A 16,476-nucleotide genomic window follows, 5' to 3' on the forward strand; every position below is an offset into this window, starting at 1 on the left:
GCTTTCTCTCTCTCTCTCCCTCTCACTTTCTCCCTCTCCTCTCTCTCTCTCTCTCTCTCTCTCTCTCTCACTCCTCTATTTAATTGCTTTCCCTTGAGAACAGACACAAATCTTGGCCCTGCGCCAAGCAGGGCATTATATTTACTGCAATAAATAAATAACTATTATTAAGCCCTTAAATCTTTTCTAAAATTAAGTTATGTAGATTTTTGTATAAATTTTTAAAAAACCCTTAACCCTAAATACCCATTATATTTTAGTTTTGATTATTAATGAGTTTCATAGTCCCTATATTTGTTAGTATGACAGTTAATTAAAAGTTGCGTTAGACTGAAACTCTACTGTAATGTTAATGTTATAGGACCAACATTTATATTTCCCTAGATGCAGAATGTTAAATACTTTTAGTTTGTGAATTGAGTTTTAGGTGAAAAATACTAAAATAGTGCCTTAAATTTTTTTTTGAAAAACCTAAATTTTGAGTTTTTAAAATTGTAATAACATGAAAATATAGGAAAACATTGATGGACTTACGGACAAAGTGATTTAAAGAGCAAAAATTCAGCAGCTATAAATCAAGATTTAATTCATATAAAAAACATTTTTTGTAGTACGACTGACAGAATAACGGACCAAGTAAATAAAGTTGGTTATTGGTAATTGGTTCAGGAATTCTTCACAGACAAATTTTAACTTTATTAGCCATTAATATCTTGGCGGATTAACATTATTCAAAATTGTCTGTCTTCTGTAAACTGATATAGTTCCCCTTTACAATGAAGCCTTAGGTCCAAGCAAAAGGTTTATTACTATTTTTGGGAAGGTTACCTCTACCCCCCCCCCCCCCCCCCCAAGAAAATCCATCGCTGGAATACAGTCCCTCATACAGACCCTCAAGTGCCCCTTAGAGGCCTCTAGGGGCGTAACCGCTAAGTAATAATAGATAGGTAAAAGGGAAATGGTTCTTTGCACCCATCGATTTATCCAATACGTAGACTACTAGAGGCTAGTGCTGTAACCCCATGAAGTATCATATAAATATCAAAATACACAATTTTTATGACGGAAGCAGACGCATTTCATAGAAAAATGAGTCTAAGTTTACGTACAAAATAAAAAATCATGTATTTGATTTCTATGGGATTACTTTGTAATCAGAAGAGAATTATGAGAAATTGTAATATTGCACCAATCGCCCTATGAATCACTATGATACATATAGAGACTTTTAGAAAGCATAATTGCAACAACAGATCTATAGTATAGATGTATATACAGACAACTACCTCCCTTCATTTGTCAAAGACCTCTTTCGTCTGCTTCAAAATAAATTTCTGCTACTTAACTGTGTTAATATAAGCGATACCATTGTTTGATTTTCAATGACCCAATAGAAAGGTTGCACAAGACGATTGCATTGGGGAGATGCAGTTATTTAACCCTTTCTCCCTCTAGTGTTTTACTCTAATATTGCAACTTATTCATATCATACCTAATAGCACAGGAATCTTCATGCATTAGGGTTTAGAATACATAAATAGGACGATTTTATGATCTTCAATAATAAATTTAGAAATTATAGAAAAGTTAAACTTTAAAAATAAATAAGGATGACAACATCCATTAAAGTAGCGCTCTGAAACGATAGGACTTGATTATAGAGATGTTCGCTTATAAAATTGTACTTTATTGTCGTAGGAATAAAAATACCAAAAATCAGATAGATAAGATGATTATGGATACAACAGAAATCACCATGCCAATTTGAAATCGATAGGACAATATTCTAACATGCCTAAATTAATGATAAACACTATCCGTTACGGACGGACCGACTCTAATTATAGAAAAGCTTCGCTTTTAATCAGCTTTTATGTTTTGATTATATTTCGATTAGTTTGAAATAAAAATAGGACAACAAATTTTCGTGGAATTTTTTAGTAAAATTCCAAGAACTTGGGGACATTCGACTGTACATTATACTGGTACCCAAAGTTTTATAAACACGTTTACTTAAATCTTTGGATACAAATCTTGACCAACAATTTATTCTTTTGAAAGGGTAATATTGTTTGTAATAATTGGGTATATAAATCGCTTTTTTTGTCCATTGTCTTATCCCTAAAAATCTCTGGTAAATGTGACTTACGCAATTTTACTATAGTAGGTCAACTATGCGAAATAGTATTTGCAAATTTTTAATTTACTTATATTCTTAGTAGCGCTGCTATTAATTTACAAACGAAGCTTTTCTATGATTAGGGTCCGTACGTCCGTAACGAATAGCTTTTTTTTTATTAATTTATACAATAATCGTTACCATAAAGTCCCTATATAAAGTGTATATTTGAAACATGTTGTTAACTTTTTTTACAACAACTTTTATGTGATATAATCATCTGATTGATCTGATTTTTGAAGTACAATAAGGCACAATATTATAAGCGAAGCATCTCTATAATCAAGTCCTTAAAATGCAGTATGCCCTTAAACAGAATTCAGAAACTTATATATTTATATTTTGTATATTCAGTTCTGACACTGTGCAAGAATTAATGTATAGTCTGTCATACCGTTTCAGAGCTTTGCTTTTATGGATGTTGTCATTCTTGTTGAATCCTAAAAATGAAAGTATGTACTTATAGTGTATCCTGTATTTAAGAATTTTGTAATAAAGTTATTTTTATTATTGTTTACAAATTAATGTTCTGCCTATCAAGTTCTGACACTCTTAAAGAGATATTTTTTCCTTCCTTCTTATTTCAAATGTAGAATTGTATAAAAAAGGAAATAAGAGACCTCTATCTTTAATACAAGCCGAAACAGAAACAGTATTAATTACCTAAAAACTAATTTCTTTTCAGAAAAATAAACAACTTAAAAATCTTCTAAAATAAGCATAAAATAATCCGTGAGAACCAATTCATACACAGACAAATTTTAACACACAAACACTCCACCCAGCAAACAATCTGGCTGAATTACGACACCAAGGAATGGATATATAATATACGTGGATGTTATGGCAGGGAAATATTGTCTTTAATCTAGGTTGCTATCATGCTAACATTTATTGGTCATTTCGTTATTTTTGAGAAGGAGAAGGGACAAGGTAAAGGTGGTGTATGGAGGTATCCCTGTTTTAGCTTACTGCGAATATTTATAGAACATGAAAATCTGGTGTAATATCCATGTTATATTATATCCATTGACGCAGGACTCGAAACTGGGGCTGTATCCACGACGAATAGTTAGTATGTCTAGTGATATTGACGAAGATACAAACAGCAGTGATAACAACGCGGCTATCTACTCCTCGAAAGGAATTGTTAGAGTTAAATTAATTATTGTATCATTTTATATTTTAATTTTAAATTCTCTTACTGGGTATTTGAGGCGGGGTTTCTGGCTATTTTGTTTTCAGATTTTAGTCTTGGAATGGTTAAAGCTAATCCCCCTCTGGCTCTTCGAATGCAGAGCTCATAGATGCTAGGGGCAAAGCCGCCAGTTATTGATAAACTATTCAACGAAACAAAAATAAATTCTTTACCCGAGTTTTTTTTCTTTCTTAATCATTTCAATCTCTTAACTTTTTGCTCTGGCGGTGTTGTTAAATTTCATGAAATAACGCATTATCCTTCTTTTTTAGTATAAAAGCTACAATATAATTCACTTAATCTGTCCGTCAGCCAGTTCGCTATTGGATAAATGTGATTTCTTCAGCTGCTATTTAAGATAGACTGATTATTTATATCAATGAGCACCCAGTACTTATGCTCTTAAAATCAATTTGTATACCAATTCATAATATTTTTAAGCTTTTCTACCTATAAATGTTGTCATCCTTGTTTGGACTCTAAACAAAACCGATTTGAATCAGGAGTTGAAAGTGAATCTAAGAAGCAAGCTACAAGCCAGGTATGAAAATATTCAATACTACAAGTAATAGGATGTCTGTTTGTTACATTTGTTTGTATACTTATCTATTTGTCCATCTGTCTGCCTGTCTATTTGTATGCCCAATTGTCTGTCCAAGTGACTATTAAATTGGCTGTCCAATTGACTGTTCAATTGACTTTTCAATTGATTGTCCAATTGACTGTCCAATTGACTGTTCAATTGACTGTCCAATTGACTGTTCAATTGACTATTAAATTGGCTGTCCAATTGACTGTTCAATTGACTTTTCAATTGATTGTCCAATTGACTGTTCAATTGACTGTCCAATTGACTGTTCAATTGACTGTTCAATTGACTGTCCAATTGACAGTTCAATTAACTGTTCAATTGACTGTCCAATTGACTGTTCAATTGACTCTCCAATTGACTGTTCAATTAACTGTTCAATTGACTGTCCAATTGACTGTTCAATTGGCTGTCCAATTAATTGTGCATTTGACTGTTCAACAGTCTATATGTTGACTGTTCAATTGACTGTCCAATTGACAGTTCAATTAACTGTTCAATTGACTGTCCAATTGACTGTTCAATTGACTCTCCAATTGACTGTTCAATTAACTGTTCAATTGACTGTCCAATTGACTATTAAATTGGCTGTCCAATTGACTGTTCAATTGACTTTTCAATTGATTGTCCAATTGACTGTTCAATTGACTGTCCAATTGACTGTTCAATTGACTGTTCAATTGACTGTCCAATTGACAGTTCAATTAACTGTTCAATTGACTGTCCAATTGACTGTTCAATTGACTCTCCAATTGACTGTTCAATTAACTGTTCAATTGACTGTCCAATTGACTGTTCAATTGACTGTCCAATTGACTGTTCAATTGACTCTCCAATTGACTGTTCAATTAACTGTTCAATTGACTGTCCAATTGACTGTTCAATTGACTCTCCAATTGACTGTTCATTAACTGTTCAATTGACTGTCCAATTGACTGTTCAATTGGCTGTCCAATTAATTGTGCATTTGACTGTTCAACAGTCTATATGTTCATTTTTTGTCCAGTATCCTGTATTTAAAATTACTGTTCTTCTTTTAAGTTCCGACATTCTTAAAGAGTTATTGTTCGTTTGTCTTTCCTTCTTATGATAGAGCTTCGCTTTTTGGATTTTGTCAACCTTGTAAAATTAGAATATATTTTTTAGAGTTTAGCAGATGCCAGAAAGCAAAAAATAACTATACCTGTATCGACAGAAACTAATATATAATCCTATGATATATTTTAAAGAGTTATTGTTCGTTTGTCTTTCCTTCTTATAATAGAGCTTCGCTTTTTGGATGTTGTCAACCTTGTAAAATTAGAATATATTTTTTAGAGTCAAGCAGATGCCAGAAAGCAAGGACTGATTATACCTGTATCTACAGAAAGGGGCCAAGGCATAGCCAATCCTATAATCACAGATTTTAGAAAGTTGGGACTGCAAAATAGTGAAGGTATACTATTATATAAAGTAGTAAGTGTCTTTTTTTCTAAAGCTTAAGATCTCATAAATTACTAAACTGATTGGGTTCTCTATTCTAAAGTAGCTTTACATAGGTCCAGTGATGGTTTTAGGCTTTTTCATTTTCAGATTTAATATCATTGATTATCTTTTTTACACTCAATGTATAACTGTAATTGTTCTGCCCAGTATGGCTTCGATACCGATTATTTCAGACAATTTTCTACGATTAATAAAATAAAAAATCATAATATTAATAACAGTTTTGTCTAAACTCAAATGAATCTTTTAATTTTTCAATTTTACTTTCCGCGAACAGTTGTCTACAATACGATATTATTTCTAGCAACGTATTAAAACAGCTTTCCGCGGATATAAAATGTACAATTATAATATTAAAACCAGTTTTATAATTGTAAAAATCTGGATATAATACGATGCTAGACATAGTTTTTTTCGTATTGATGAGAACCAGTTCTAATGAATACGATAAATAACTATTATTCATTTAATATTATTCATCGATAGCGTGTTATGATATGAACCTAATTGCTCCAGGAATGCTTCATTCATATGTGAACCTGGTGGAGCGAAGTGATGACGAAGAAAAACCAGCTTTACCTGCTAGGAGGAATATATTTTATCAAAAATTAATTAGGTTTCTTAAAAGCGAAGCTTTTCTATAATTAGGGTCGGTCCGTCCGTCACGGCTAGCTGTTTTCGTTAATTTGAATATGTTAAAATTATCCTATTCGCCTGATTCCTAGTACAACAAGGTACAATGATATAAGCGAAGCATCTTTATAATCTCTAAAAATGACAATATGCCCTTAAAAAGTTTAATTATTCAAGCAGTTTGGCAACAAATGTAGTTACAATTTGTAAAGACTGCATTAATATTCTGCCTATTCAGTTTAGACACTCTACAAGTGCTAATGTTCGTTTGTCCTTCCATTACAGAGCTTCGCTTTTATGGATGTTGTCATCCTTGTTTTCATGCAACTGCTAAATAATTGTCTTGAAATATGGGATGATAAACAAAATTATCCCCTGTAGATTAAAGTTAGTGATTGAAACATTTGGACACATGAAGTTTTGAACCAAGAAAGATTTAATAAAAATAACCAAAGTAACTAAGCCATTGAACGAAAATCGTATTTATAAAACTTTGGGTACCAGCATGATTTATAGTCCAATGTCACACTCCTACCTAAGGAGAAAAGTATACGTAGTTTTAATGACAAATGTCTTGTTATGGCTAATATTGAACCATTGTTAATTATTTTTGTCTGTTTTTTTTTTGCTCTAAAGATTTAATAATTAACTTATGTGCTTCGCTACTTATTTATGTTGTCATCCGTATTTAACTTATATCTATATTTTTAACTTGAAACTAAAAATAATGTATTCCCCTAATCTTAACAGAGATCGTCAAAGATGTAAACCCCCTTCAACAAGGTAATATTAATTTTATTTTATTTCTATGTTCTCATTTTATGATAATTTTAATATTAATTGGAGGTTGATTTCAATAGTTGGGGGGATGCCTTGGCACAAATATATATCACAAAATATTTTGTTTCCACTCAGTAAATAAAATCATACAAATAAGTTGGTGGGATAGATTTTTTTATATTCCAATGTTCTATCTTTGTATATCAGAAACCAGCTGACAAAGGTTGTTAAATTAAAATTTTCTTAAAAATGGCTTTAGAAAAATTTGACCCTGTTCATAATACCAGGGATTTTAAATGATAAGATATTGGTTAATAAACTTATATACCTCCCTAATTATGATAAACAAGATTGCCCCTTCTATAGATTTAAATAATTGGTTGAAAAGTTTAAACACTAATAGTTTAGAACTAACCAATGAAAATTCAATAAAAGTAACAAGTTTTTAGCCAACTAAGACAATGTGGTTTTAAAACTTTGGGTACCTATTGAGTACCTTTTTGGGTACTGATTCTACCTCCTATCTTTACACAGGAAGAGTCGCAGTAAGGACAGAGCCCCTAGACTTGAGGAGGGCCAGGAGGAGGATGACGGGGATATATCCACTGAATATGAGAGAATAAAGGTAGATAGATAGATAGATAGATATATAAATATACAGAGCCCCTAGACTTGAGGAGGGACAGGAGGAGGATGACGGGGATATATCCACTGAATATGAGAGAATAAAGGTAGATAGATAGATAGATAGACAGAGCCCCCAGACTTGAGGAGGGACAGGAGGAGGATGACGGGGATATATCCACTGAATATGAGAGAATAAAGGTAGATAGATAGATAGATAGATAGATAGATAGATAGATAGATAGATATATAGATAGATAGATAGATAGACAGAGCCACTAGACTTGAGGAGGGACAGGAGGAGGATGACGGGGATATATCCACTGAATATGAGAGAATAAAGGTAGATAGATAGATAGATAGATAGATAGATAGATAGATAGATAGATAGATAGATAGATAGATAGATAGATAGATAGATAGATAGATAGATAGATAGATATATAGATATATAGATAGATAGATAGATAGACAGAGCCACTAGACTTGAGGAGGGACAGGAGGAGGATGACGGGGATATATCCACTGAATATGAGAGAATAAAGGTAGATAGGTAGATAGATAGATAGTTAGATAGATAGATAGATAGACAGAGCCACTAGACTTGAGGAGGGACAGGAGGAGGAGGACGGGGATATATCCACTGAATATGAGAGAATAAAGGTAGATAGATAGATAGATAGATAGAGAGATAGATAGATAGATAGATAGATGGATAAATAATTAGATAGATAGAAAGATATCTGTATTTGAAGGAGCATACTTAAAATAGAAAACACAATCAGTTCAGTAGTAGATCTTAGACAGAAAGATAGATAGATAGACAGGGAGATAGATAGATAGACAGATAGATAGATAGATAGATAGATAGATAGATAGACAGAGCCCCTAGGCTTGAGGAGGGACAGGAGGAGGATAACGGGGATATATCCACTGAATATGAGAGAATAAAGGTAGATAGATAGATAGATAGATAGGTAGATAGATAGATAGATAGATAGAGCCACTAGACTTGAGGAGGGACAGGAGGAGGATGACGGGGATTTATCCACTGAATATGAGAGAATAAAGGTAGATAGATAGATAGACAGAGAGATAGATAGATAGATAGATAGATAGATGGATAAATAATTAGATAGATAGAAAGATATCTGTATTTGAAGGAGCATACTTAAAATAGAAAACACAATCAGTTCAGTAGTAGATCTTAAGCTTTAGACACAAAAAAACAAAAACTCTTACTACTTTACATAATGAATTATACATTGGAATTAGGACCTTATTATTATTATCAATGCTAAATATATAACATTGATATTGAACTGAAAGTAAAAGTACATTGTCAGTAAATTAGGTTAAGCTCAGGGGTTTTAAGGGATAAGACAATGGATGATAAATTGATGGCTTCCCCATTATTACCCCTTCTGTAGATTAAAAGTATATATAGAAAAGTAACTATTCAATAAAAGTAACATATTTTTAGCAAACCAATGAGAGATCTTGTTTATAAAACTTTGGGTACCAGTATAATATACAGTTCAATGTCCCCTCCCTCCCTCCCTGTGTTAGTTAACATGGGGAGTTGAACAGAAATTTTGTGCTCCACTGAAAATTGACTTTGGGACGCAAATTGCATGTAAACAAGTACGACAACATTCATAAAAGTGGAGCTCTATATAACTCTTGTAATTTCTAGGATAACGCTAACAGATATGGTTCTTCTTTACAATGAAGGTTATGATAGCAAGGTTTATAACTATTTTTGGGAGGTTAACTTTACCATTCTAAGAGAAATTGTCACCCCCATCCCAAAAATATTTTTTTAATTTTCATTTTAAAACTTGTATTGACTTTCGCCTTTGTGCGGATATAGACTGACAAACATCCTATCAATTAGGATATGAAATGGCTAAAAACTCAACCTGTAAGAAAATAAATTAAGAGAATCGACGCATTTTTACTGCTTGTTTTAAAGCTTGGTATTTAATATATCATTATGAATTACATCATTGCTTTTTACTTATATATGCGTACTGACGTGAAAACGATACAATCCCTTGTTAAGCTTATTGGATCATTCACCCCAACCCTGCTTCCTACACTTAAATTGAAAAATACCAAGGAAGGGAGGGGACATAAAGCTGTTTATTACACTAGTCCCAAAAGTTTTACATTAACGTTTTTATTATTTCTTGGCTTAACAAGTTTGGAGACTTTTATGGATATTGATTGTATGATTCCTTAAGTTTAGTGTCAAAACGTTTCAACCACTAATTGTAATAAACAAAAAGGATAATTTTGTATGTAATAAATGGGGATGTAATTTAATTTATCGGCCATTGTCTTATCCCTTTAGACCCCAGATCCATATGTAAGTGGGTTGCTTGAAGGTTTACTAAGAAGTAGAGAGATTTTACCGTAAAAACTGTTTCAAGGGTATTTAAAGATAAATGTGAAGATAAATGGATAAATAAGTAAAGTAAATATGTACACAGATAGATAGATGATAGATATAGAAAATATTTAAGTATTATGCAAGTAAAATATATATACTGTTTGCTTATTGGTACAGGGAGTCTATCTTGAATACAAGCTAAGAAATTCGTATTCCCCTCCACACCGTTTCTAACAGATGGACAAACAGACGTATATTTTGAATTATAGAGTAGCTTCACTAGTAAAAATATAAATATAAAAGTAGAAAATTACCTTTAAATTATATTTAAGTAAAATGAACTGACAAGTAAAACAAAGAGGGGTGAGGGGATCATAAATGAAATTTTAAAGCGATGGAGGCTTGAGACAAAAGTCAATTTTAAATGATACCTTTTTCTGACTACAATTAATGTATAATTTGATATTTTAAAGATTTAATGTTATTCTATTTTTTCATGTGAAGGAACGAGAACAAGAGTTGGATAGAGTTCATAGGAGGAGTAGAGAACTTATGATGAGGTATAGACATAGATAGATAGATAGATAGATGGATAGATAGATGGATAGATAGATGGATAGATAGATAGATAAATAGATATATAGATAGATAGATAGATAGATAGATAGATAGATAGATAGATAAAGGTGCACACACTATTGACCTTATTTCAATACAAATATTTGACACCGATGATTGCACTTTTAACAAGGATGACAACATCTCATATAGCGAAACTTATTCATAGATTCAAATAAACCAATAAAGGGCAATTTTTTTATATGAATATTATTCATATTGTAAAAGAGATGTAATAACCGATTAATATCCGCTGGATTAGAACCGGTACTCAGCTAATCTGAAAAATCATGTATCCACGAATATTAAAATAAAAATCTTAAAAAGATTGATATCAGTTTTGTTAGCCTAGGCCTTTAATATTTAAGTTTTAATATTCGTTGAAAAACTGAAAAATATTACGATTCGATACATGATTTTTCAGTATTGTTGTCATATGGTTATTTTGCTTTATAAAGCATGTGTAATATACTTCGGAAATTAATATTTAAGTTTTAAATCAATAGGATGATTTTATCAATGGTTTGAAATCGATAGAAACATTCTAACATGCCTAAAATAAAAATTTGTCAGACTTTCGAACTTACATTTATAGAAGAGCATCACTTAAAAATGTCTCAATTCTTTTTTTTGTGAGCTAAAAAGTGCAGCAGAAAAAAAATGTTTAAATTTGTGACAATGAAAGATTTGTGAATTGTATGTATGAGGTAATTGTCAGGGAGGAAGGGGACTGTTTGGGCTGTTTGTTACACTAGTCCCCAAAGTTTTTTATAATAATGTTTTCTAATTTTTTGGCTTAACAACATTAAGGACTTTTATTATATTTTTATCTGATTTCTTTGAATGTCAGAACGTTTCAACAACTAGTTGTAATCTGCAGAAGGGATGATTTTGTGTATCATCAATAGCGATGTACATCAATTTATAGGCCATTGTCTTATCCCTTGAGATCCCTGGGTAAAATATTGTATTCTGAAAGTGGAGCAACATGCAGTGTAAGGGATTTTAAGGGATAAGCTAAATTCAATAAAGGAGAAAAAAGTTTTTTAGTCAACAAATATGGTAACGTGGTTATAAAACTTTACAAACCAGTGTAATTTACAGTCTTGACCTAATTAAAAGTTTAATCAAATGAATTATTTCCATATTCCTTTATTTTATGAATACCTTCATCAAAGGGTTAAATTTATAAACATCATTCAAACAGTTTTTAAGTTTATATTTTTCCGCTATGATATTTTTTAAAAATTACTTTATAATAAAAGATTAAGCATTTCTTGCACTAGAAATATAAATCTAAACATACAGACAACAAATTTTAAAAAGGCATTTAAAATATCTTTTAAAGTTTTAAAATAGAATAATCTTTATGCAACGTTTAATACTTTTAATTTACCAGACTTATATAGCTTTCTTTCTGTTGTAAAAATAATGAAACCATTGCGTTGGGCTATTTGTAAAGAGGACGTTTATATTTGAGAACTAGTGTTCAGTTTGATATTAATCAGTATATTTATTCTACTATCCTAAAATCGGAGTAACTTGCAGTATAACTATGAATCTTAAGGAATAGGATGGCATAATAATATGGATATCTTAAAAAAATACCCCTCCTTTAATTAAAAAATAATGGTTGAAAAGTTAAAACATAAATGATTTAGGAAGAAACATGGCAAACTTCAATTAGAGATTTTTTGTGAGTTTGATTTGTGTAACCAAATTCATTATTTTCATTTCATTTTACCATGTATCATCAAAATCGTCATCGAAGGGGTAAACAGTATATGCATAGTTCAAAAGTAAATATTTTTTCTGCTACGATGTGTTTTTAAAATTATATGATAAAAATTAATAAGTACTTCCTGCACTAGAATTAAAACTTACCTCTAGATATAAACAAACAATTAAAAAGACATACAATAAAAATTTCATAATTTTTTACTAATATAATTTTTCCAGTAACATTCGATACTTATTTATAACATATTTTTTACTATAACAATATAATCAACTTTAATTCAATATTCTGATTCTTCTAGAACTCTTATATTTGAGAACTTGTGTTCTATTAATATTTAATAAGAGAAGCTTACCATCCTTTAGCATTCAATATCGTGGGGTAATATGATTTTCACTGCTACTATGTAAGATAGACTGCTAATTTTGTTACAAAGATTTTACTGTTTACCAATGATTATCAAGCTTACAACTTACTTATTTCATCGGTCTGTAGATCATGCTTCGATCATTTTATAGTGTTCAATAGCGGCTATGCCCCTAGAAGCCTCTGGGGAACTTAAGTAATTCCAAAAATTTCACTTAGAGTTTTTAAAAAGAAAAAGAAAAAAAGATTTTGGAATTGGGGGGGTTAATTTTTTACAGGGTTAATTTTTTTGAGGTTGTAAATACCCTCCCCAAAAATGATAATAAAACTCCCCTAGACCTAAAAGAAGCTTCAATGTAAAGGAGCACCGTATAGGTTCAGTGGGTAGGGAGATACTTCGCTACAGACGAAAAAAGGTTACTACTTTATATAATAGGATATTATTGTTTTCTGAAACTGGAGTTAGATACAATATAACTAGGAATCTTAAGGGATGAGACAATGGACGATAAATTAATGAACATCCATAATTATGAGATACAAAATCAATCCTTCTGTAGATTATAATTATTAGGTTGAATAGTTTAAACAGAAGTTTGGACAAAAACAATTCAAAATTCCATATGAACACAAAGTTTTTTTAGCCAACAAATTATATATCTTTGGGTAGAAGTTAATTTACAGTCAAATGTCCCCCTCATGCCTAGGAAAGTTTTAAAAGGCTAAAACGACCAGAAATTAAATAATTAATCATTATAAATCACAACTCTGTTTTAAACGGTGATTTTGTGTAAAGTTTAATCTATGTAATCTAATCAATAACTAAGGGGTCGTATAATTTTCCTTAAACTCGTCACCAAAGGGTTAAATTTGGAAATATTATATGAAAGTAAAATAAGTAAATATTTTAACCGCTATGATCCCCTTTACATTTTTGTTGTTGTATATATAACAACACGTTCTTGTATTGGGATTCTTTTTTAACAATTTAGCAACAAAAAAATTTTAATTATATTATTAATAATTCTTACATTGCTCTACTAAAATAATTAGCCCCGTGATAAGTTTTAAAAAATGTATACTTTAATTAAGTACTTTTTTAATGTATTTTATGTCAACTTCAGAAAAGTCATATCCATCAAAGGAGCTTCTTATATTTGAGAACGTTTGTTCTAATTAAATTTTATCAGCGTAGATATGTTAAAGTTCATTTATATTGACAGTATAATTTCTGCAGTTTTAATTATATGTTGAAATAGATGGAATAATAAATCAGAGAAAGTATTTCAAAGTTTTTGAGCCAACAACTATCAAAATGTAGTTATTTAACTTTGTACACCAGTGTCTCACTCCAATGTCTTGTCCCTTCCTGGTAAAACACATAAACATGTAATGAACAAGTATCAGTTTTTTTCGCAGCAAAGTTTTAAAATGCTAAAACAATTAAAAAAATTTAAATTGATAGGTCATTTTTTTTTGTTTCAAATGATAATTTTATTGAAACCAATAAATAGAATGTAAAATATTTGCATATTACTTTATTTCATTTGATTAAACCATCAATGAAGGGGTAAATGTAAAACTTTAAATGAAAAGAAAAAATTTCATATTTGTACCGCTATAATTCCTTTTTTAATATTTATGTAATTATAATAATAAAGCTCCCTCATTAGAATTTTAATATTAAGAAGTAGAGGAATACGAAAATCAGAAATAATTATCATAAACCTATTTTAAGTTTTACTGAGAATATAAGTCATGCTACCAAATGAAAATTTTTATGAATATTTTTAAATTCATATAATATACTTTCACTAACTAATTGCTCCAGGAATAGTAAAATTCCAAATCTGTTTATATTTGAGAACTTTTGTACTAATTTTTGTTCATGAAAATGTATTGGCTGTGTTAAGATAGACTGCTAATCTTTATGTTCATTCTCTTTATTAGTACCTAGAATATAATGTATTTGGTCCATTATTTTGTCAGTCATACTACAAAGATTAGTTTTATCACATTGTTTTATAGACAGCTTTTCCCAAATATTGAAATGACAAATAATAGAATTAAATATTTACCTGATTTTTCAGTATGTCTCAGAACCGATTTGAATACCGCAGATATTAAACTATTGAAAGCTGTACTGGATTCTTAGTTACCCTTTCTTAAGATTCAATTATTGGTTGAAATGTTTGGACCAACCAATAAAAATTTTATTAAAATATTCAAAGTTTTTGAGCCAACAAATATTAAAATGTGGCTATAAAAATGTATATGTGTCAGTGTCCCACTGCAATGTCTTCTCCCTTCCTGGTAAAGCATATAAACATGTATATGTTTTTTAAAATTAAAGAAAGTTTTAATATGCTGAAACAATAAAAAATTTTAAATTAATAGATGATTTTCTTTGTTTCAAATGTTGATTTTGTTGTAATTAATTAATAGAAAGTGTAATATTTGCATAATTTTTATGAAATCGTCAATGAAAGGGTAAGATTGTAAACTTTTTATTAAAAGAAAAAAGTACATAATTTTACCGCTATGATTCCTTTTTTGGAGGTTATTGATTTCATTATTAAAATATTCTTGCTTTGTATATTTAAAATTAAAATAATGATAAAACAAAAAGTAAACCAGAATATTTTGTTAAACATTTCTGTTTTATTTCATTCAGATAATTTGTCCTTTGACAATAGACATAATATTTGTAATTTCAATAAATTTCTTCCCATTGACAATTTAGTTAAGTCCATCTCTAGTTAGCGTTAAGCCTATGCTTTTATATTTGAGAACTATTGTTCTAATTTTATTCTATAAATTAGTCTCAATAATATAAAGAAAATTAAAAGAAAATTTAAGTCTATTATTTACATATTATGGTTAAGTAAGTTTTGCAAGTATTGGGATGTATAAAATAAGGGATTATATATAAATTGATTTTGAATTAGTTTATCTATAATACAAAGTAAATAGATGTCTGTCCTTCCGTCACTCGGTCAGTTTGTCTGTCTGTCTGTCTATATGTTCTGTCCGTTCATCCGTCTTTCTTTTTATCTGTCTGTATGTATATATGTTTTCCGTCTGTCTGTTTGAAGCTTAAGATCTCAGTAACTGCTGAACCGAAGTTGTTATGCTTCTCAGAGTATATACATATTGGTATTGCGATGCTACAGCTAGGGTCGAAGTAGCTAGTATTTTTATTAAAGCTTTACATTTTTCATATTTTCATTTTTTCCCAAATCGTCTGAAAAGAGATAAAGTTCTCAATAAAATTATGATTCATATAAATACCGGAATGCTTATCTTTAAAGAGTTTATTTTAGTAGATTAAGATTTAAGTTTTAAAATTTTTTACATATATTTTTAATATTACTAATTGCTGAAGAAAAGAAATAAACTCATTTTCCATTTTTGTTTTGTTTTATTATATTTTGAAAATCAAGGATAACTTTTGATTAATAAGTAATTTAATTGGTCTCAAAACTTACTTAAATATCCTCCAATAGTCTAAGGCCATCAGTTACAGTCATAAATATTTAAGAATAAAAGTTTTATTTATTAATAAACGATATTGAAAGAACAGTAAGAATTTCTGAAGCCTATTGGAAGCTTCATCGTTAAGAAATTCAAGCGACAGACAAACGAACTTCCTCTAATACAAAATCAAAATAAAGAAAGACAGAAAATTTACTAAATAAAGAAACTGATGTACCTTTGAGTCGTAGTTTAATTTTAAGTTCTCGTGAGATGCGTGGTGGTGGTTCAACAACAGTTGGCGGTGGAGTTATGACAATCAACAACGGCAGTGGCACAGCAGTTTCTAATAATATTACAGGAAGGTTTCATAATCAAACTTAACAATGGATTAATT

General features: G+C 30.1%; 1 protein-coding gene across 1 annotated transcript; it reads left to right on the forward strand.

The window, feature by feature from the left end:
• The first annotated feature begins 5,969 nt into the window (after positions 1-5,969).
• Positions 5,970-16,463, forward strand: LOC145314988 (uncharacterized). The gene is made up of 5 exons (XM_080155057.1): positions 5,970-6,038; positions 6,833-6,867; positions 7,399-7,489; positions 10,388-10,443; positions 16,343-16,463. The coding sequence occupies exons 1-5, from the start codon at positions 5,970-5,972 to the stop codon at positions 16,461-16,463; spliced, it is 372 nt and encodes a 123-aa protein (XP_080011183.1).
• Positions 16,464-16,476: the final 13 nt, after the last annotated feature.

This window comes from Acartia tonsa, chromosome 3 (assembly GCF_053477335.1).
Source record: "Acartia tonsa isolate MP-2025a chromosome 3, ASM5347733v1, whole genome shotgun sequence".
In the NCBI taxonomy this organism is placed as follows: domain Eukaryota; kingdom Metazoa; phylum Arthropoda; class Copepoda; order Calanoida; family Acartiidae; genus Acartia; species Acartia tonsa.